At 42.2% G+C, this 23,757-nt stretch overlaps 1 protein-coding gene across 1 annotated transcript; it reads left to right on the top strand.

Annotated features, from left to right (window-relative positions):
* LOC136500242 (wall-associated receptor kinase-like 10) lies at positions 1-710 on the top strand. Its single transcript, XM_066495606.1, has 2 exons — positions 1-179; positions 230-710. Exons 1-2 carry the CDS (start codon positions 1-3, stop codon positions 708-710), a joined length of 660 nt encoding a protein of 219 aa, XP_066351703.1.
* The last annotated feature ends 23,047 nt before the right edge of the window (positions 711-23,757 follow it).

A 23,757-nucleotide genomic window follows, 5' to 3' on the forward strand; every position in this document is an offset into this window, starting at 1 on the left:
ATGGTACCGCCCGGCGGCGGCGCGGCACCAGCTGCCACGACACCAGTCACCGGGCTGGTCAGTAATAGCTGCACCAGGATCTGCGGCAACATCAGCATCTTCTACCCGTTCGGCAACGAGCCCGGCTGCTACCACGCCACCGGATTCAACCTCACCTGCAACCACTCTTATCAGCCGCGGTTTGTGGATGATGGCAGTAGCCACACTGGCTCATCTCTGTTGAACACAGCACGGTGCGCATCAACAGCACCGTCGCGCGGTTTGTGGATGATGGCAGTAGCCACACTGGCTCCGGGCATGGGGCCACGGGCCACGGGCTCCCAGAAGGCGGACCTTACTTCCCGTCGGAGTCAGCTAGCATGCTCGAAGTGATAGGGTGTGACACCCAGGTCAGCATCCTAAGGGAACCGAATCATGCCATGGTCAGTTCTTGCACTCCTATCTGCCCAGCAGTTGTTTGGCCCGGAGATGGTGGCATGACAACGATAACGAAGCTAGGAAATGGCAGCAGCTGCACTGGCATTGGTAGCTGTCAGGCCAGCATCGTTCTAGGCTACTCTTCTGTTTACACCGAAATTTGTGAGAAGAGTCGTAGGGACTCGAAAGCTCCTAAGATCATGTCATCAACAAATCAATTGCATGCATATCAGAACCAGCGGATTCAAATGCAGTACTGGAATCGGCTTTCTTCGGGTAGCGCCAGCAGATAGCGACAAATACTACGATCGGCGCTGGGACAAAGCATGTTGGACTCTACGAAAAAGGGAAAGATTAGAGTCCAAGTTATCTTAAATTAGGAATGTTTTCTCTTAGGGCCAAAGATTGTGATGAGTCGTACTTAGATAGGAGTCATGCGTAGGTTTCGGGTATAAATATCAAACCCCGGCTATTGTCAAGGACACACAATCAATCAAATACAAGTTACTTATTTTTTCGGCTCCGACCACCCTTACGAGTAGGAGTAGACTAGATCTCGACGAGTTCTTTAGCAAGTATGGCTGCATCGATCCGGTCGACGTCCACTGCTTGTCTGTAAGTACCGTCATAGCTTATACCTCTGTTCGTCTGCATCGATCCGGTCGTCCTCCACTGCGACTCTAGTATAAATTAGTTATCGACTCTTATCTAGTTCAACTAAGGCTACATCGATCCGGCCAACCTCCACTGCTTGAACTAGATTAAGGTCAAGTTATCGGCTCTATCTAAGAGTGGCGTTCCTTTGGATAGATTCATTAAGTTACCGATATTGCTTGTTGCTTCCATTATTTATTTAATTACAGCAATATCACTTCGCCCGATTGGGATCGATCTAGATCGGCCTTATATCTTTTTAAACCCATCGTTTGTTAATCTAAATTGATCTAATCTGCACTTTAAACGATAAGTTATGTTTTATCGACTATTTTATATCAATCTTAATCGTGCATAGCGTGCGGTTAAGATGTGTCCGATCTTGAGTAGGTCTATTGGCTAGCGAAAACCGTTCCATGGCCTGTTATCACGGCTTGTGTGATTCTGCCTCACACCCCACTGTTAGCACCGTGGAGTGGGGATCGTTATTTGGTAGATCTGTTTCTGAGAGGGCATGATCTTAACTGTGCGCTATGCCTGAGTCGGCTATTTTAGCCGATATCGAGTGCTTTCACGAACAGTTCACGTCACGAGACCGTTGAAGTAGCGATAGATTTAAAGATGTGTTAGCCCCATGATCTTATTATTGTATTACGGCCTGCATGATTCTGCCTCATACCCCACTGATATTAGTAATAAGTTAGGGCCGTCGAGTCTATTGTTGTTTCTACGGCCTGCATGATTCTGCCTCATGCCCCACTGATCATAGCGATAGATGAGATCTAATATGTTCATTAGATTTATCTCTATTAAATGGTTGAATGATGATGAACTATTTCTTTTATAAAGGGGTTCGGTTATTTGCAGTCATTGGATCAGTATAAACTAATTATTGTTGATATCTTATTGCCATTGACCAACATTTGTCTAAAAAATAATATTCATCCTGAACAATAACCGATTCTTCTTACACAACCCTATGAGCTTTAACCGATTCATTCTTATGAATATGCTGGAATCGACTATTTAGTCGATCTCCTTTCATATCGGCTCTCAGAGCTACACATTCGGGACTGTCTAGCAACACCGGCACGTTCCGCGCTTAATTACTGATAAACTTTCTCTCTTTGTCAAATGCATGGTCAAATGATCTGGCACGTCTCGGGAGGAGTGCGCAGGATCGACCATCCCTACGCTAAAGCTAGGCGGATCTCCAGCTCCATCGAGCGGACCCTTTCGGCTTGCTCGTGTGCCCTCGGCATGGGATGAAATTTCATGTCGACACACGTTTTTGGCACGCCCGGTGGGACCCCACAATCGTCATGGCGGTTCACGACAACAACGATATCCTTATGGTACATTATGAAGATCTGCCTGATGGAGATAAGGGTGTCATCAGCAAAGCTACAGAAGAATTTTAGAGCAAGTGTTTGTTGTCCTACACCAAAACACGTGACAACACAATTGTTCAGAAATTTCCACTACCAAGAGTTCTATTACACGGGCAGTCAGATACAACTGAAGCTGAAGAGAGGCGTTTCTTTACGGAAGTTGTAGACAAATCTGTTCGTGATGCCATATCAAGCCATAATGAAGCCTTCTTGGACACATTCCACAACGCCATGAAACAAGCGATTCATGGGTTTCCAGTTGATCAAGGTGGGCTGGCTTATTACAACATTCCAGATCCGTCGACCCAAGGGACTAATCAAGTCGGTACCAGCCGTCAAGAAGCAGCACTAGCTGGTAATGGTGATGTCCAGGCAGTTCAGGGTTCATCTGAACAAGCTCAGGGTACTACTATGAATCAAATATAGTATAATCCTAGACCACCAGTACAGCATGTGCAACAGCCGGCGGGGCAAGGTCAGAGCCAGGTGATCAACTTTGGCACAACAGGCCACATACCGTCGTCGGCTCAAAAAATAGCACCATCGATTCAAAGGATCCGTAGAGATATAGATCCTCATGTCTACAATCAGAGACTTCAAGCAACAAGCTAGCAAAGGACCCAACAGATAGAGATTCCACAGGGGTATCACTATGGAATAGATTATAACACCCTTCACATGATTCCGAAGGCACACGTGATTTCAATCCACAGATGGATCAGCAGGTGTAGAGAAATCCAAATCTGCAAGCTGACGAGTTGCTGCTGAAGATGACCGAGATGATGAAGAATCAGTTCGGTCTGAAGCCAAAAGGGCTGACCTATTCGTACAAATGCCCATATCTAGAATAGTATGATTTGGTCGCTCTCCCTGCAAATTACAGGCTTCCAGAGTTTGCTAAGTTTACTGGCCAAGGTAGTACAAGCACGATAGAACATGTCAGTCGGTATCTTACATAATTGGGCGAAGCATCAGTTGAGGATGCCCATCGAGTTCATTTCTTCTCCTTGTCCCTATCAGGGCCAGCCTTCACTTGGTTTTCATCACTACTAGTAAATTCCATTGCCAATTGGGTTGACCTAGAGAAGAAGTTTTATACATATTTTTATACTGGGACTGGGGAAAAGAAGCTAACCAATTTAACAACTACAAGGCAGAAGACTAATGAATCGGGCACTGAGTTTCTTCATAGGTTCCGAGAAACTAGGAATTTGTGCTTCTCATTAAACTTGGTTGATGATCAACTAGCCACTTTAGCCGTTCAAGGGATGCTGCCAATGTGGAAGGAAAAGGTGCTGGGACAAGAATTTAATAACTTGGGTCAATTGGCTCAACGAGTGGCAGCACTTAACAGCCAATTCCAGAGTATGCGCAGAGATATCCGATTTCAGAAGAGTACCATAGTGGCCGAAGCTTATAATCCATACTCAGTCGATGACGGCTATGAAGATGAAGAAGAGGTTGTTGTGGCTGAATGGAATTGGGGCAAGAAAATAGTAATGGTGCCAAATCCTTGGGAAAGAGGAGTTGAGGAAAGCTATGACTTTGATGTCACTAAATCAGACAAGCTCTTTGATTTCTTACTTGAGAAGGGGCAGATTAGGTTGCCCAATGGTCATGTTATGTTGCCCCCTGATCAGTTGAAGAATAAGAAGTTCTGCAAGTTCCATAATGCTACCTCTCATTCCACTAATAAATGCAGAATCTTCCAGCAACATATACAGAGGGCTATTCAGCAAGGAAGGCTAAAATTTGACACGTCTCGAAAAATGAAAGTTGATGATAATCCTTTCCCGAGAGATCAAAACACGGTTGATGCTAGACTGATCAAAGGAAAAACTAAGGTCCTAACATCGACCAAATCAAGAGAAGCTGGAGCAGTTGACCCCGAGATGCAAATATCGGCTGACGAGTATAGGGAAATTAAGAGACGTCGCGATAAGCAAAAGAGCCGATATGAGCGGGGAGAAACGTCAAAAGTAGGGGCGACAAGGCCGCGAGTTATATCTCGGATTCTGTTGAATAAGTGGCAGCGGCAGAAGGAAAAGGATTATCAGCGTTGGTTAAAGGATCAAGAATACCAGCATCAATTGGAAAAGGAGAGGTATGAAAGGAAACAAACCGAATCACATTGGAATTGTCCTTTCTTCAGACATTGCTGGAATGAAGGTTTGAAATTGCCTAGCAGACATGACTATACAGAATGCAGCAATCAATATTGGGAGTTTAGGCAATCTCAAACCAACCGCCGGTCTATCCATGCTCAAGATACATATCACCATAATAACATGGATCGGCGCTTAAAAATGAAAGTGTTCATGATCGGGTGGAAAATGAGTTGTTGATCAAGACTGGGTTGATTATGAAGAAGGCAATGAGAAACAATATGTTTGGCAAGAAGGCCAATGGTGCCCAGGAGGTTTGATAAGAAGCCAGAAGAGAAGGGTGCAACGCCTAAGGAATAGAGAGTTGGAACAGGCTTAGGCATCCGGTAAACCTCAAGTATGGCGTACTAAGCAAACAGCCGATAGAAAACAACCATCGGCTAATATCCAAATGGCTTTTCTGTTGTCATCATAATTCAAAGCTCTGGCAGATCAAGAAATTTATTCAGATTTCGATGAATCGGAGTATGAGGAGATAGTTGCCAAGTTGACAGTTGTACAACAAGCAATATTTGACAAACCAGTCAAGCATCGGCACTTAAAGGCTTTATATATGTAAGGTTTTGTTGATGGGAAGCCGATGAACAAGATGTTAGTGGACGGAGGTGCTTCTGTCAATCTTATGCCTTATACCACTTTTTTGTAAACTTGGCAAGGGACTAGGAGATCTGATGGAAACTGGCATGATGCTTAAGGATTTTGGAGGTAATGCATCTAAGACCCGGCGGGCAGTAAACGTCGAACTAACAATCGAGAGCAAGACTCTGCTCATCACATTCTTCATCATCGATGGAAAAGGGTCGTACAGTTTACTCCTTGGTCATGATTGGATTCATGCAAACTGTTGTATACCATCAACCATGCATCAGTGTTTGATCCAATGGCATGGAGGTGATGTCAAACTGGTTCGCGCTGATGAGTCTGTAAGCATCGCAACAGCCGATCCAGTCTTCTGGGAACTAGGAGACTTTGAGTGCTTTTCTGGCAAGTTATGGGAAGGAGGCTTCATTAAGATCAGCAATGAAAGCCAACAGCCAATGCAAGCAATCGGCTCTAAGAGTTTGTTTTAGATAGTAGTTATGGCTTCGCGTCGGCCGTTGGAATAAGGGAAGATAAGCATTGGTTCTGAATATGGGTTTAGGCTGATGTATGAATGCTAAATGGAATCCTAAGTGTGGGTCGGAATTGATGGATTTCTTAAACAAAGTTTTGTTGCACTTGATGAGATGCTTGCTCTAAATCGATCTATCATTAACCTTTGGTTTGAAGAGTTCTGGTGCAACCTATCAATGGTGATCGACGAAAAATATTCAAAGGGGTGTTATCCTAGCATTTGATCATTATTTGATAGCCGATTCGTTTAGTCATCGGCTTTAATAGCCGGTAACAGAGAAGGTATCACCTCTAGTTCAAAAAATAAAGAAACTTAAAAGACATGAAAGCCGATACGATATGTATCGCCTCCAGAGCAAAGAATAAAACAAGAACATTCATGACATGTATAGGGGCATTGCACTGAGACACATTCATGAAAGAACAGGAGTCTTTGTTCATCGGATTACCCTAAGTATAGACTAATCGAAGACCTTGTTCACTACATCCTGAGTGGATGTGATGTCTACAATGGCCTCCGTGGCAACGATGAATTCTTCGAGAAGGTTCTCATGTCCCTCAGTGACGTCGCCAATCGGGAAGCCAACCTCCATGGCATGAAGGTCATACCCGGTATGGACTTGCGCCGCGGTTAGCGCCACCGACGCGCCGTGACGAACACCGTGGAGGGCGATCTCCTGAGCGCGGGCCAGGATATCTTGGAGGCGAGCGATGATGAGGGAACCCTGAGCGTTGACAACATCTACGGTCGCATTCGCCACAAGTTGGAGGGACTCCGACTGCACAGTCAGGGCTAGCGATCATAGAAGATTATCGAAATAAAGATGGTGGAAATTAGAATAGAAGCATTCATGGGACTCATCTTACCTGCCACCACGGCATCAGACTCAGCCAGCCATGCTCAGATGGCACTGGCCTCTTCCTCAGCCACATTAAGGGCCGCTTGGAAGACCCCTAGACGGATCTCAAGCTGGCCGTTTTTTTGAATCACCTCGGAATAGCGGTCCTCGACCGCCCTCCATTCTCAGAAGAAGCACCGGGCATCGTCGCCGTCGTATGAATTGGAAGAACCCAACGACAAAGCCAGTGCGGAAGATACAGCGTCAGAGGGTTTATTGGCCCTAGGAAGGAGACGGAAACTGTCATTCAAAATGAATCTGTAGACAAATCAGAACAGTTTGTCGTCACAAGCAGAAGATGTTGATCGCACCTCATGTGTCGGGGGCGCTGGTTCATCAGCATGTCCTCCTTTGGGACCTCCCCCACCGTGTGCTTGCCGTGGTTCTCCTCGTCGACCATGAAGTTTATCAGACCTACAGGAAGAGAGAAAGGCCGCTGCAGAGTTCTACGAAGGTGGAGAAAAGCAAAGGAACAAGAACGGTTGCAAGTGCGGGTGTGTTCAAAGCCGGAGCTCTCGGTTGGTATTTGAAGCCACGGAACGAAGGGGTGGACGCCTCGGGTTGTGCAAAAGGCAACCGCCATTAATAGAAGGTGAAGCGTCACTTCGCTAGTACCAAAGAGAATGCGGCGCCAAAAGACTGAGGATAGAAGATCGAAGGGCTCTCTTAATAAAGGCCATGTTTTCAGACCTAAGTGGGATTAAGATCGAGAGTCTGGAATTGGCTATTTTCAAAATTGGCGCTTTAGCCGAAACAAAGGTGATCAATCGACTATGACGGTTCTTTAGCCTCTTGCCTGTCCGAGTTCCCCTTGGCCAAAAGAGTTTCACGATCAAACAAACTCCTCTAAGCCTGTTTCACCTTCAGGACCTGATCTTCAAAAATGGAAAAGGGAGACAAGACTCTGGGGAGGGTTGGGGATGGATTGACCTTGATGACCAAGAGCAAAAGAGCTGATGTGATCGCCTTATGAACTTGTGCATAGACATGATGCAGTCTTTCCTTGGGAAGTTCAAACTGGATCAAGGCGTGTTATGTTGCAGAGTGATTTATCAGCCGAAGTCTACCAGAATCTTGTGATCGATGACTTAGAAGACTTGAGTTGCCTTTGGCTGCGTGCTCTTGAAAAACATTGAAGCCAATAAACTGAGGGTTGTAAAATATTACAATAAAAAGGTCAAGATTAAGCAATTCTTTGAAGGAGACTTGGTCTGGAAAGTGAAATTGCCGATCGGGTCAAAAGGCAGTAAATTCGGCAAATGGTCACCTAACTGGGAAGGACCTTATCGGATCAAACGTTGTGCGCCTGGTAATGCTTATATTTTGGAAATGCTGAGAGAGGAAGAAGAATTCAGCAGAGCAATCAAATGGGGAATATTTGGAGGAATATTACCCTAACGTTTGGATTAACACTTGGCAACCAATTTGCTCGGTTGTCGGCTCTAATAGCCGATACCAGAAGGGTATCGCTTCTAGTGCGAAAATAAACCCAAAGGGGTAAAAGCCGGTACAATGTGTATCGCCTGCTAAAGCAAAAGCAAACACGGACAAAGTGATGCATATAGTATATAGTACGAAACAAAAGAAAAAACACTTAAGACGGAGAAATTGTTTGCTAATATCACCTATTACAAACTACAGGCCAGAAAACACTTTGGCTACTATATCATCAGCCTAGGAGACAAAGGCTACGGTGTTAGCAGCAATGAAGAAATCCTCAATCAGGCGTTCACAATCCCCAGGGTGCGCCGCGGCTAGAAAACCATGGGGAAGGAACCGAAGTTCGTGGCCAGAATGGGCTTGCGCAGAAGCCAACGCCATGGTGGCACCATGGTGGACGCCATGCAAAGCGACCTCCTTGACACGATTCGAGATGTCGTGCAGGCGAACCACCGGGACGGCGCCTCTAGCGTTGACGAATCCCACCACGTGCTCCGCAGCCAATCGAAGGCTGTCCAGTTGGGCAAACAAATCTAAAAAGATTCAAAGGGGAGATGATCATAATCTTGAGGATGAAATTAAAAGGAAGCGAAGGTTATGTCAGATATCTCACCCGTGATTCTGGCCTCAGCCTTGGCCAACCTATCCTCCACTGAATCAGCCTCGGGAGGTGATCGACATCAAACCATGGCCAGAGCTGATTCTGCAAGGGAGAGACATTCAGCGAGACCCTAGCCATGTCGATCAATGAAGGCAAGTAGATCGTCATTGTCAATCTGCTTCCTTTGATAACAAGGGGTTGGCGATGAGCTGTTAACAAAGAGGACCCTAAAGGCCGAACAGAATCGGCCCTATTCCCCGAGGCAGTGGGGGCATCACGAGTTGTACCCTCCTGACGATGAAGGCGCTGACGCGATGATGCAGGTCCATTGAGGGCCTCCTTAGCAAACCTCTTGCTATTCTTCATGATCTCAAACCTACAGAGAAGCGGGAACTGATACTAAGGATGTGGAAGGTTTGAGACGAAGCGAGTTGTTTTTCGATCCCCAGCCGTGGCCCGTATATGTAGCCTAGGAAGGCAAGGAGATAGACTTCGCCGGGGATGTAAAATTAAAATCAGATATAGAAACGGATCAACGCTCCAAAAATTCAGGGGACAGATAATGAGGAGATAACAGATTTGGACTTATTGCTTCCCTAAGTTACAGAATATCGTGGGATGGATACAAAAGATTTACATTGACCAGCAATCAGCCCACCTAGGTTTCTTTGGATTGAAGGGAGTTCAAATCCCCACAGGGCCGAAAGTTATCATAAAATGAGTCACATCGGCCCATTAATAAAATTATGATGGAGAAAGGGAAAAGCCACCTGCCCAATAGATACCCAGCTAATTTCTCGGTGACTGGGAAACCGCTGGAAAGAAGCTTGTGGCTTTCCCAATGGGCATTTTATTGAGCAAACAAGGGGAAGGTGTCCACACATTTTAGCCCATGCAAACACTAGAATAGCTCTACGAGTATGGAGAGAAGACCCAGGTGATATCACAAGGATTCTTCTAACCGTAGTAGCTGATTCTCTTACTGACAAGGTGGTAAGATGAGCGACACAATCACCCTATGCACAAGAATTCTTCTAACTGCTCAAGATCTTCATAACAAAAAGATAGACCATGGAGGGTTCGGTGGAGTTAGAAGCACTCGAAGAGGCAGATAGAAGAGAAGCATGGCTGAATTGTGAGTTGCACTCGTCAGGGTCGGATAGACATTATATAGCCGGCCTGGAAAGATGAATCCAATCGCCCGTGAAGCAATGATGCTCTCGTAAAAGTTTTAAAGCATGGGCTCATGAGCTGACACAGGCGGCAACAAACAGTAGACCGTAGATCAAGATTCTCTACCCGTGATTGCGGACTTATCGGGGGTACAGACGTGATAATTTTGGAATAAAATTACTTTTATCCCAAAATTGGGGGGCATGTGTTTACATCGAAATTTGGGAGAAGAGTCGCAGGAACTCGAAAGCTCCCAAGATTATGTCATCAAGGAATCCATTGCATGCAGATCGGAACCAGCTGATTCAAATGCAGCACTAGAATCGGCCTTCTTCGGGTAGCGCCAGTAGATAACGACAAAGGCTATGATCGGCGCCGGGACAAAGCATGTTGGACTCTACGAAAAAGGGAAAGATTAGAGTCCAAGTTATCTTAAATTAGGAATGTTTTCTCTTAGGGCCAAAGATTATGATGAGTCATGCTTAGATAGGAGTCATGCATAGGTCCCGGGTATAAATATCAAACCCTGGCTATTGTAAAGGACACACAATCAATCATATACAAGTTACTTACTTTTTTGGCTCCGGCCACCCCTTAGGAGTAGGAGTAGAGTAGATCTCAGTGAGTTCTTCAGCAAGTACGGCTGCATCGATCCGGTAGACCTTCACTGCTTGTCTATAAGTACCGTCATGGCTTATACCTTTGTTCGTACGGCTGCATCGATCCGATCGACCTCCCCTGTGACTCTGGTATAAGTTAGTTATCGACTCTTGTCTAGTTCAAGTAAGGCTACATCGATCCGATCGACCTCCATTGCTCGAACTAGATTAAGGTCAAGTTATCGACTCTATCTAAGGGTGGCATTTCTTCGGATAGAATCATTAAATTACCGATATTGCTTGTTGCTTCCATTATTTATTTAATTACAGCAATATCACTTCGCCCGATTGGGATCGATCTAGATCGGCCTTATATCTTTTTAAACCCATCGTTTGTTAATCTAAATTGATCTAATCTGCACTTTAAACGATGAGTTATGTTTTATCGACTATTTTATATCAATCTTAATCGTGCATAGCGTGCGGTTAAGATGTGTCCGATCTTGAGTAGGTCTATTGGCTAGCGAAAACCGTTCCATGGCCTGTTATCACGGCTTGTGTGATTCTGCCTCACACCCCACTGTTAGCACCGTGGAGTGGGGATCGTTATTTGGTAGATCTGTTTCTGAGAGGGCATGATCTTAACTGTGCGCTATGCCTGAGTCGGCTATTTTAGCCGATATCGAGTGCTTTCACGAACAGTTCACGTCACGAGACCGTTGAAGTAGCGATAGATTTAAAGATGTGTTAGCCCCATGATCTTATTATTGTATTACGGCCTGCATGATTCTGCCTCATACCCCACTGATATTAGTAATAAGTTAGGGCCGTCGAGTCTATTGTTGTTTCTACGGCCTGCATGATTCTGCCTCATGCCCCACTGATCATAGCGATAGATGAGATCTAATATGTTCATTAGATTTATCTCTATTAAATGGTTGAATGATGATGAACTATTTCTTTTATAAAGGGGTTCGGTTATTTGCAGTCATTGGATCAGTATAAACTAATTATTGTTGATATCTTATTGCCATTGACCAACATTTGTCTAAAAAATAATATTCATCCTGAACAATAACCGATTCTTCTTACACAACCCTATGAGCTTTAACCGATTCATTCTTATGAATATGCTGGAATCGACTATTTAGTCGATCTCCTTTCATATCGGCTCTCAGAGCTACACATTCGGGACTGTCTAGCAACACCGGCACGTTCCGCGCTTAATTACTGATAAACTTTCTCTCTTTGTCAAATGCATGGTCAAATGATCTGGCACGTCTCGGGAGGAGTGCGCAGGATCGACCATCCCTACGCTAAAGCTAGGCGGATCTCCAGCTCCATCGAGCGGACCCTTTCGGCTTGCTCGTGTGCCCTCGGCACGGGATGAAATTTCATGTCGACACACGTTTTTGGCACGCCCGGTGGGACCCCACAATCGTCATGGCGGTTCACGACAACAACGATATCCTTATGGTACATTATGAAGATCTGTCTGATGGAGATAAGGGTGTCATCAGCAAAGCTACAGAAGAATTTCAGAGCAAGTGTTGACATATGGAATGTGCAGGAAGATGTCGACACGGAATTTCGTCCCGAGAAAGCTGGAAGGGTCAGCTCGATGGAGCTGGAGAACCGCCTAGCTTCAGCGCAGGGATGGTCGATCCTGCGCACTCCTCTCGAGATGTGCCAGTCAATTTGACCCCCTAACCGGGACTAATTATCCCGGCCTATAGACCAGCTTATTTCTTCCTCCCAGTGCCTGAGCCATTCCATTCAAACTCACTGTCGCCTCTGTTCTTCAGCTTGCTGTTGTTCTTGCTCTCTCCCCCTCCATTGGTGTTGCTCTTCGATTTTGGAGGTAACAAACTTAATCCTCTTATGTTTTATCAGTAGCTTATCTTATTTTGCGATGTAGATGCATGTGTAACTTTATATGTTGGACTTTATTATGATTTTATGTCATTTTTAATTAGCTCAAAATCACATGATGATTTGCATATATGTTTGGATAAACAAAAGTTAAATTAGTTCATCAAAATCACGCCTCGCTCGTCCTCGCTGGAGCACGCGCCATGAAATGATGCCTTTTATTTTTTAGAATTAAATTTTCCATGAAATGAAAAACTTAGAAAATAGTTAGAAAATTATAGAAAATCCGTACTAGTTGAACTTGCGGACCATGTTCATCTCGGCGAGCATGTTCTCTGCCGAGCGGTAACGAACGTTAAGGAGGAGCTTTGATTCTACGAGGGAGAGCGGCAACGGTCATGGAAGACCGTGTTCCCTTCCTCGTAGAATCGGAGCTCTTCCTTGGCCAAGTACGGTGCCGTTCGGTAGAGAAATGCTCGCCGAGATGATCACGTAAGCAAGGTCAACTAGTACGGATGGTTATTTGTTGAAACATGTTTTTGAGCTATGTGATTTCTATGTCATTTTTAGCTCAAAATCACATGATGATTTACAATAGTAAAATCACTTGATAGTTTGGTATTTTACTATTATACATAGTACATATTTCATGGTTTAGTTAGATAAATAAATAATTTTAGTTTTGTTTAAATGTATTATTTTAGAAAATGTGAAATTTATACTTGTTTGCAAAAATAAGTATAGAAAGTAGATGACAACTGGTACTGGATCCTCGGCCTCTCGTTCGATTGCGAAACGACTGAGGCCAGAACTCCCTCTCATTATCTGCGGCAAGTGTAAGCAGAAGATTGTGATGGAGTACCGAGTCAAGAGACAGGGACCCAACAAGGGTCGTGTTTTCTACAAGTGCCCGGATTGCGATGTGAGTTTCTTACGCATTTGATTATTATGGCTAATTGACCTGCTTTTCTTGAATATTTTTGACTAAATATTTTTTGGCTTTAATTTCAGTGGGAGGGCAATGGATGCGATGGTTGGTACTGGGAGGAAGATTATGCTACACACGTGCAGAATTCGGGTGCGCTTGAGGTAGCGGCTGCTGATGATGAGGCAGTGAGCCAGCAGGAGAAGCTTATTGATATTCAACAGACGAATGATTTGTCTGTTTTAGTTGCGTACGGTCACGAAATAATTATGTTACTAAAGTGCATTGTAGTTTTAGTTTGTTTAGTGATAGTTGGGATTGCTTACGTTGTAGCCAGGCTTAGTTAATTAATCAACCGTGTGTGTATCATCTATGTTGTGTAATAAAATACTTAATTATGTTCAAGGTTTTCATAATTTGTCGTGTAATGCAGATTATGTCACGCCATTGGATGTACAATGCCGATCGCCGCTCCTAAGACTTTATTGAGGGTGTGCACTATTTCTTAGGTGTGGCCGAGGCAAATAAGAGGGATGGTTTCATGTGCTGTCCATGTGCCATATGTAAGAATTTAAAGGAATATTCAAGCTCAATGAGTCTTCATTCACATTTGCTTAAGTCAGGTTTCATGTCAAACTATATATGTTGGACTAAGCATGGAGAAAGCAGGGTCATGATGGAAGAAGGTGAAGGAGAAGATTTGGACATTGATGACATTATTGCTCAGTATGGTGCCTTTGATGATACTACAATGGGGGGAGATGAAGAAGAGGTAGCGGCAGAAGATGATCTCAGTGATGCTCTTGGCGATGCCATTCGTGATGCACAACAAGAATGCGAAAGTGAAGAAGAGAAAGTTAAGTTCGAGCGCATGCTTGAGGATCATAGGAAGTTGCTATACCCGACGGCCAAAGAGGGGCAAAAAAAGTTGGGTACAACACTAGAATTGCTACAGTGGAAGGCAAAGAATGGTGTATCCAACAAGGCATTTGGGAATTTATTGAACCTCATAAAGAAGATGCTTCCGAAGCCAAATGAATTACCCACCACTACGTACGAAGCAAAAAAGGTTGTCTGCCCTTTGGGATTAAAAATCTAGAAGATACATGCATGTCCTAATGACTGCATCCTCTACCATGACAATGAATACGAGAATTTGGATGAATGCCCGGTATGTAAAGCAGCGCGGTATAAGATCAGGCGCGATGATCCTGGTGACGTCGAGGGTGAACAACGTCCTAGAAAGAAAATCCCTGCCAAGGTTATGTGGTATGCTCCTATAATACCACGCTTAAAACATTTGTTCATAAATAAAGACCATGCAAAGTTGTTGCTGTGGCATAAAGCAGACCGTAAGGTAGACAATATGCTGAGACACCCAACTGATGGGTCCCAGTGGAGAGCGATAGACAGGGAATTTCCAGAGTTTGCAAATGAGGCTAGAAACTTAAGGTTCGCCTTAAGTACAGATGGTATGAATCCTTTTGGAGAGCAGAGCACTAGTCATAGCACTTGGCCAGTTACTCTATGTATCTACAACCTTCCTCCATGGTTATGCATGAAGCGGAAGTTCATTATGATGCCGATCCTCATCCAAGGTCCGAGGCAACCTGGCAACGACATTGATGTCTATCTAAAGCCATTAGTTGAAGAACTTCTAGTTTTATGGAACAAACTAGGTGTACGTGTCTGGGATGAGTACAAATAAGAACACTTTGACCTACGAGTAATGTTGTTCATAACAATCAATGATTGGCCTGCTTTAAGTAATCTTTCAGGTCAGACAAACAAAGGATATAATGCATGCACACATTGTTTTGATGACCTTGACAGTATATATTTGAAAAGATGTCGAAAGGTCGTGTACCTTGGACATCGTCGATTCCTTCCTTTGAATCACCAAGTAAGAAAGAAAGGTATGCATTTTAAAGGTAAGCCAGACCACCGGAAGAAGCCTCATAACCGAACCAGGGAAGATGTACTCGCAATGGTCAAGGATGTGAAAGTAGTATTTGGAAAGGGACAAGGCAGTGAATCTATTCCCAAAGATGCTAAGGGACACGCACCCATGTAGAAGAAGAAGTCCATCTTTTGGGAGCTACCCTATTGGCAAGTCCTAGAGGTCCGCAATGCAATCGACGTGATGCACCTGACAAAGAATCTTTGTGTGAACCTGTTAGGATTCATGGGTGTGTACGGGAAGCCAAAGGATTCACTTGAAGCACGCCAGGACTTACAGGGCATGAAAGAATGAGACAACCTTCATCTAGAGAAGACAGATGATGGACGTCATTACTTAAGTCCTGCTAGCTACACGCTTAGCAAAGAAGAGAGGGACAGCATGTTCGAATGTCTAAGCAGCATCAAGGTCCCATCAGGATTCTCCTCCAATATAAAGGTTATAATAAATGTGCCAGAGAAGAAATTCCTAAACTTAAAGTCCCACGACTGCCATGTGCTTATGACGTAATTGCTTTCAGTTGCTTTAAGAGGAATTCTACCTCCACATGTACGTTTAGCCATCATGAAGCTATGTGCATTCCTCAATGCAATTTCTCAGAAGGCAATTAATCCAGTGGAACTAGCTACTCTATAGAATGACGTGGTTCAATGTCTTGTTAGCTTTGAGTTAGTGTTCCCTCCATCCTTCTTTAATATCATGACACACCTCCTAGTTCATTTGGTGAAGGAGATTAGTATTCTTGGACCTGTGTTCTTACATAACATGTTCCCCTTCGAGAGGTTTATGGGAGTCTTGAAGAAATATGTGAAAGTCCGTTCTAAGCCTGAAGGAAGCATCACCCAAGGCTATAGAACAGAGGAGGTCATTGAGTTCTATGTTGACTTTATTCCTGACCTTTCCCCGATTGGCATTCCTGAATCACGACACAAGGGGAGACTCAGTGGTAAAGGAACTTTAGGGAAGAAAACATATATTGGCATGGAAGACAATTATTTCAATAAAGCACACTACACAGTTCTTCAGAACTCATCATTGGTGCATCCGTACATCGAGATACATAAGGAGTTCTTACGATCCAAGTTTCTAGGGAAGACTGAAGCTTGGATTAGGCGTCAGCACATGGAAAGTTTTAGTGGTTGGTTGCGAAAAGAATGTCAAGGCGATGACAATATTGATGAGCAACTGTATTTGTTGGCTAGGCAACCATCGTGGCATATCCTCACGTACCAAGGGTACGAGATAAATGGGAATACATTTTACACAGTTGCCCAAGATAAAAGGAGCACCAATCAAAATAGTGGTGGTCGCATAGATGGCACAGATCCAAATGGGAATATACAAACATATTATGGCCGCATAGAAGAGATATGTGAACTATACTACGCACCTAATTTTAAAGTCCCTTTGTTCCGATGCCAATGGGTGAAGCTGACCGGAGGAGGGGTAACAGTCGACAAAGAGTATGGAATGACAACAGTGGACCTCAACAATATTGGGTACAAAGACGAACCATTCGTCCTTGCTGCCGATGTGAGTCAGATGTTCTATGTGAAAGACATGTCTACAAAATCAAAGAGAGGAAAAAACGAAGACATCAACTCAATGATCAATGAGCCAAAGCGCCACATAGTTCTTTCTGGGAAAATAAATATAGTGGGAATTGAAGACAAGTTAGACATGTCAGAAGATTATGAAAGAAATGTCCGAATTCCACCCTTCATAGTGAAGAAAGATCCAAGCATCATGTTAAATGATGAAGACACTCCATAGTTACGACAAGATCATAACCAAGGGTCATACGTTAAGAAGAAATTCACTGTTGTGCCCGCATGATACAACGATGCATGTTTAATATATTATGTTTTAGAGACGGATATTATGTAATATGTTATGACTTCACATTGTAATATGTTTAATATATGTTTCAAATTTCACAAGTGTGTGACATAGTTTTAGAAAGTCTATATGAGATTCAAGAATTTATGACTAGTGTTTGATAAAACTTTCTCAAATGAGAAAATGAGCTATGTAACAATTGTAGATCTTGCTGAGATGATCAAACTTGGTATTCATAATTTTTTCATCTGAGGTCATTTAGTGTCTCATTTGAGCAAGTTTGACCAAGTCAAATTTGGTCAAATGAAAAAACAACACTTTGACTCTAGTATTATGAACTCTAAATGACTTCAAATTGAAAAGTTTTGAATACCAAGTTTGTTAAACTCATCAAGATATACAATTGTTGTTTTGGTCAACTTTCCATTTGAGAAAGTTTGGACGGTTCAAATTTGTGATTTTTAAATTTTGATGCCTACAAACTAGTTTTCGGAACCCTAGATTGTCTCAAATTGAAAAGTTTTGAATACCAAGTTTGTTCAGCTCATCAAAATCTACAATCCTTATATAGGCCATTTTTCATTTGAGAAAGTTTGAATAAAATGTAGTTCAAATTTCATAAGTGTGTGACATAGTTTTAGAAAGTCTATATGAGATTCAAGAATTTATGACTAGTGTTTGATAAAATTTTCTCAAATGGGAAAATGAGCTATGTAACAATTGTAGATCTTGCTGAGATGATCAAACTTGGTATTCAGAGATTTTTCATCTGAGATCATTTAGTGTCTCATTTGAGCAAGTTTGACCAAGTCAAATTTGGTCAAATGAAAAAACAACACTTTGACTCTAGTATTATAGACTCTAAATGACTTCAAATTGAAAAGTTTTGAATACCAAGTTTGTTAAACTCATCAAGATATACAATTATTGTTTTGGTCAACTTTCCATTTAAGATAGTTTGGACAGTTCAAATTTGTGATTTTTAAATTTCAATGCCTACAAACTAGTTTTCGGAACCCTAGATTGTCTCAAATTGAAAAGTTTTGAATATTAAGTTTGTTCAACTCATCAAGATCTACAATCCTTATATAGGCCATTTTTTCATTTGAAAAATTTGTAGAACAAAAATACTATATTTTCTTTATTTTTATAGGTTCAACAAAAATTTCCTGTCATTTTGGTCAGAAAACCGAGAAAAAATTGAAACATTGACGTTACAATAGTGTGATAATAAATTTCCTATCAAATAATATTAGTTTTATTAATTTTAAGTTACAAATATATTTTTGCATTAACAAAATACTTAGTATTAGTAACATTTATATTCTATATTCATAAAAGAAATTAAAAACTTTAGGTTACAAAATTTTCCTATTTACAATAAATAATTAGTTAGTCAATAGTATTTTTTAAAATAAATATTGCAAAGTATTGAAGTTGCTATAGAATTAATTAGTATTAAACAAGGAGAACAAAATCAAAATCTCAGGCCTTTCCAATTACTCTGGCGGGCTGCCAAAATTTTCAGGCCTTCAGTCCCGGCCTAGGCCAGGAACCGGGACTAAAGGGTGGGCGGAATTGCCCGCCTAAAAATACCTTTAGTCCCGGCTGGTAACACCAACCGGGACTAAAGCTCCTTTAGTCCTGGCTGGTAAGCCGAGCCGGGACTAAAGGGTTAGACCTTTAGTCCCGATTCGGCTTACCAGCCGAGACTAAAGGAGCTTTAGTCCCGGTTGGTGTTACCAGCCGGGATTAAAGGGTCCCGGCCTATATATATCGAACGGTTACTCTGTTCATCTTCTACTTTTCGATCTACACGTCGATCTCGTCTCTGCCACGCTCGGCCGCGTCGAGCTCTACCGCGCCGCCGTCGTCGTCGATCTACCCCCGCCCGGCCTTGTCATCGAGCCCCGCCCGGTGGCCGTCGAGCTTGTCTCCGCCGTACGTCGTCCTCGCATGAGGTGCTCAGCTCGGCCCTGTGGCCGGCCAGCACGCCCGCCATCCGCCCCTAGCCTGCTAGCTGGCTCGGCCATATTTTTTAGATAATTTTTAGATAGTTTTTGATATATATGTTAGATTAAAATGTATTAAAATTTAATTAGTAGTTTATTCTTAGTTTTTTAGTTAGTTTTTAGATAGTTTTGATATATGTTAATTAGATTTAAATGTATTAAAATTTAATTATGACTTTCTTTAGATAGTTTTTTAGATAGTTTTTTATTATAGTTTTTGATATATTTAGTAATTATTATTCTATCTCTCTCTATATATGTGTTAGATTTAATTTTGATTTAGTAATTCTATCTATGTATATATGATAGGTTTAATTAGATTTAGTAATTAATTCTATCTAGATATATGTGTGTTATTTTATTTAATTAGATTTAGTAATTATATTCTATCTCTCTCTCTCTTTATATATATATATGTTAAATTTAATTTTGTTTTAGTAATTGACACATGCATATTTTATTAGTAATTCTATCTCTATATCACATGCATATTTTATTTTAGTAATTCTATCTATATATCACTTGGATATTTTATTAGTAATTCTATCTATATCACATGTATCTAGAGAGAGATTCTATATGTATACATATATATGTACTTAATTATTTCTATGTGTATATATACATGTACTTAATTATTTCCATGTGTTGAGAGAGAGAGAAAATTGTATCTAGAGAGACATTCTATGTGTTATCACATGCATATGTAGAGATATATACATATGCACTTATTTCTATGTGTTGAGAGAGAGAGAGAAAATTGTATCATTCTATGTGTATATATACATGTACTTATTTCCATGTTTTTGGATCGAAAGTGTTTTTGATTCGATTCCAAAGCCTATACCTTATTATTGTTTATCCTTATTATGTGTTATTATATTTAATTGGATTTAGTAATTCTATATGTGTTATCACATGTACTTATGTTATGTGCCATAGTAATTCTATCTATGTGTTATCTTGAAGATACAAATGGCTGCTCTGGATGATAACTTGAATGATGACATAATGGCGGATATTATCAACGCCGGCACTAATACGGATGTAGATGACACGAGTCAGTACTTTACTGATTATGAGGATATCCTGAATATCCCGGTGGTTGAAGATCAACAAATTGTCGCGCAAGAAAATACTGGCGAGGTATATTCGATTATCTATCATCTCTTATAGATGCATGTGTATGTATATTTGTTGTTAATCGTTGTGTTTCTACTCATGTAGCCGATCTCTGGATCTACATCAACCACCGACAAGAGTAGGAAGGTCCGAGGGCCAAAAAAGCCATTAAAGGGTCGTTTCATAATATCATAATTCGACACCGACACTGGCAAACCATTGGGACCACATGCTCAGACATATGTCAATCAATGTGGGTTCATTGTAAGGGATAGGATCCTAGTTAGTGCTCGTGAATGGAAGCAGAAGATATCCGCTCCTAATGTTAGTTTTGTATCTGATCATGACAAGAACCTAGCTTGGAGAGATATCACTTAGCATTTCACATTACAAGCAGATGATGCTTTGAAGGAGCTAGTGAGGGATTGGACAATAAAGAAGATGGCAACATTGTTCTAGAGTTGGTAGAAGACATTGTATAAAAAGTTTATCTTGAAGAATAAAACGCCGGATTTCAATGCTAAGGCGTTTGTCAAGTTGGAGTCCCATTGGGATGACTTCGTACAATACAAGACATCTCAAGAGAGTGAGGAACGTGTGATGAGGAATCAGCAGAATGCCCGACAGAAGCAATACTATCATCGCATGGGATCAGGTGGTTATAGGAGTGCTATTCCCAAGTGGCAGAACCTAAAAGCAGAGATTACTGCTAAGGGAATCATACCTGAAACAATAGAGAAGAATTGGCCTCAACGCGTGAAGAATTGGTTCTACGCTCATGGGGGAAGCCTAGACCCAGACACTGGCAAGCTAATTTTTGGCCAAAAAATTGAGAGAGCAACACAGAGACTAGCTCGTACTAGGGAAGAAGCTGATAGTGGTGTTTTCAAGCCCAACAGAGAGAAGGATGAATTGACATATGCCCTAGAGAATCCCGAATACGGTGGTTGAACAAGAGGCTATGGGACGGTTCCGTGGCTACAAGCATTCCTAGCAGACAAGGATACCTACAGAAGCCGCCAGAGAAAGAAGGATGAGGAGGCAGACCGAATCCGTGTATTGGAGCAATTTGTTAATGAGTCACGATCACGTGAACGAGAAAAATCTCTTGAGGCAAGAATGCAGGAGGAGATCAAGCAGCAAGTGCAGCTAGCAATGAGTCAAATACAATTGCAATCAACACCGGGAGTCACCATTAGCCCCATTGGTCAGATGAAAAGTAGTTGTGCTTCCACGGAGCTGCCAGGTATTCAAGATGACGCTGGGTTGCGCTTCTCTGTTGATGACATTACCGAGCCTCTAACAACATGTGAGCTGCACATTCCAGATGGTAATAATGCATCAATCATGGTGGCTGTCGGGGTTGTATCTCCAATAGACCGAACGAAGACACCAAGAATCCATGGGTCAGTTATTCAACCTAGATATGCTAGCATCTCGGTCGATAGAGTGCTCAAAGGTTACAGCAATGTTCCTCTTGACATTGAAGGTGGTGATGGGGAGAAGACACTAGGAGAAGCAGAGAAGACATTTATTCAATGGCGCAAACGCTTCATCATCATTCCTGGGGCGCCGCTGCTTTCCCTACCTCACCCTAGGTACGAATGAAAGTGAATGAAATATTATTTTCCATTAATTTTATATTGGCTTCAAAAATAATTGACCCACAACTTGTTTTTGTAGCAGGGTCTTCCCCCAGCCTAGCCCAATCATTCATTCCCCATCTCATCATAGCATCGCGGGGGGCGAGACGACTTCATCCCCACGGCGATCTCCAACTCCTACACCGGCCCCATCGCCTCCACAACGATCTGCAACTCCTACACCGGCCCCACCGCCTCCACAACGATCTCCAATGCCTCCATGCCGGACTCCAACACCGGCCTCATTGCCTCCACGCCGGTCTCCAACACCGCCCCCACCCCCTCTACAGCGACACACTACAGAGACGTCTAAGGTCCCGGCGGCAAAGAAGACCCCGAAAAAAAGAGTTATTTCTCAAGAAATACTTCCTGAAAAGACTGATGAACAAATAGCAGCTGAAGAAGACAAAAAAGTGAAAGATTTTTTTATAGATATCCAAAAGCAGAGACAAGCGAAGCTTAAGGAGAAGCCGTACTTTTACATACCACGAGATCTGCTGAGGCAGAAGGTCGAAGCTCACAAGAAAAAGATGCTTGAAGTTCGTAAGCCTCCGCCACTATCAGACTATGACTGCTCCCTCATGAAGTCACATGATGCACATAAGAAAAGGAAAAGAGCATCAGGGAAGGATGTCCCACAGCTCGGACAACAGAAGCAACCAATGCAAAATTTTGTTATTGCTAATAAATATGGTTCTAACATAGAAGTCTATCGACCAGACAACTCTGAAGAAGTGTCGGTTCAAGACCTTAATGCTTTTTTTGAACTAACTTGTTTAACCTTGGATCAATTGACGAGCAAAGCTCCAATCCAGAACCTGGAAGTTGATACCTGGAAGACTTATAAATTTGGCAAAAGTCTGTACAACCCTGCGGCTCTGAATGAATTGGGTACGCAAATGTACTTGCTCAACAAGTGGTACATGCAGGCGTGTGGCAGGGGTGAGGAGTGGATCTTTGTCAGATTTAGAGACCATCATTACTTCCATGGCGATGACATCTTACATATTAGTTTCGAAGAATTGCATCAACTATACCACATGGACGCTCTGGACAAATCAATCATTAGCTCCTTTTGTTTGTAAGTGATTCTTACTTTTATTTAATAAACTCACTTCCATGCGTACGTGTATATAATTATCCTCACATGTAACTTATATTTATATACAGATTCTAGATGTTAGAGCTCCAAAGAATACAAGACACCAGTGTTGGCTTCATTGATCCTTATATCGTATTCAAAACCGATATTATTATCAAGGAGCGGTGGGTATTTGAAGCACATAAGAATATCATAAGGTTCTTCGTGAAGCAGCACGAAAAGACAATAATATTTTTCCCGTACAACTTTGAGTAAGTGTTAATAATAATGTAGTCTACACATTCTATGTAATATCAATACAACTTATGTGCATGTACGTGTGTGTATAAACCAATGCAGGTTTCACTAGATACTCATTGTCATTGAGTTAAACTCAAGTCGGTTAGTAATCTTGGACTCGTTGAGAAAAGAGCGGGCACTATACCAAGATATGATAGACATTATCTAGGGGTAATTTCGATCTCTCGCGCACAACTATTATTGAATAGACTTTCCCATAATTTATTAACGATTGTACATTATTGGTCGCACAGGGTTTGGAAAAAGTTTATTCGGCAACACCGTAAGGATTGCAAGGCACCACTTAATGTAGTTGAAATACCAGTAAGTTGTACTATATATACTTCCCCATGTGTTTAATTACTGTATCGTACTTCAATTTACGTGTGAGATGATGAGAATAATCTTCTTCTCGTACAGTGGTGTTTGCAGCAGCAACCAGGTAATAACTTGTGTGGATACTACGTTTGTGAATTTATCACTGCACACATAAGAACTCCTGAAGATGTCCTCAGAGTACGTATATATCAATTTTTTTATTTTTAAATGAA

The sequence above is a fragment of the Miscanthus floridulus genome, chromosome 13, assembly GCF_019320115.1.
Source record: "Miscanthus floridulus cultivar M001 chromosome 13, ASM1932011v1, whole genome shotgun sequence".
Lineage (NCBI taxonomy): Eukaryota > Viridiplantae > Streptophyta > Magnoliopsida > Poales > Poaceae > Miscanthus > Miscanthus floridulus.

What these genes read in the sequence shown, in the direction of transcription:
- LOC136500242 (XM_066495606.1), top strand. Translation starts at nt 1, where the DNA reads ATGGTACCGCCCGGCGGCGGCGCGGCACCAGCTGCCACGACACCAGTC. An exon ending in AACCACTCTTATCAGCCGCG is followed by an intron (nt 180 to 229) that starts GTTTGTGGATGA and finishes TGTTGAACACAG; the next exon opens with CACGGTGCGCATCAACAGCA.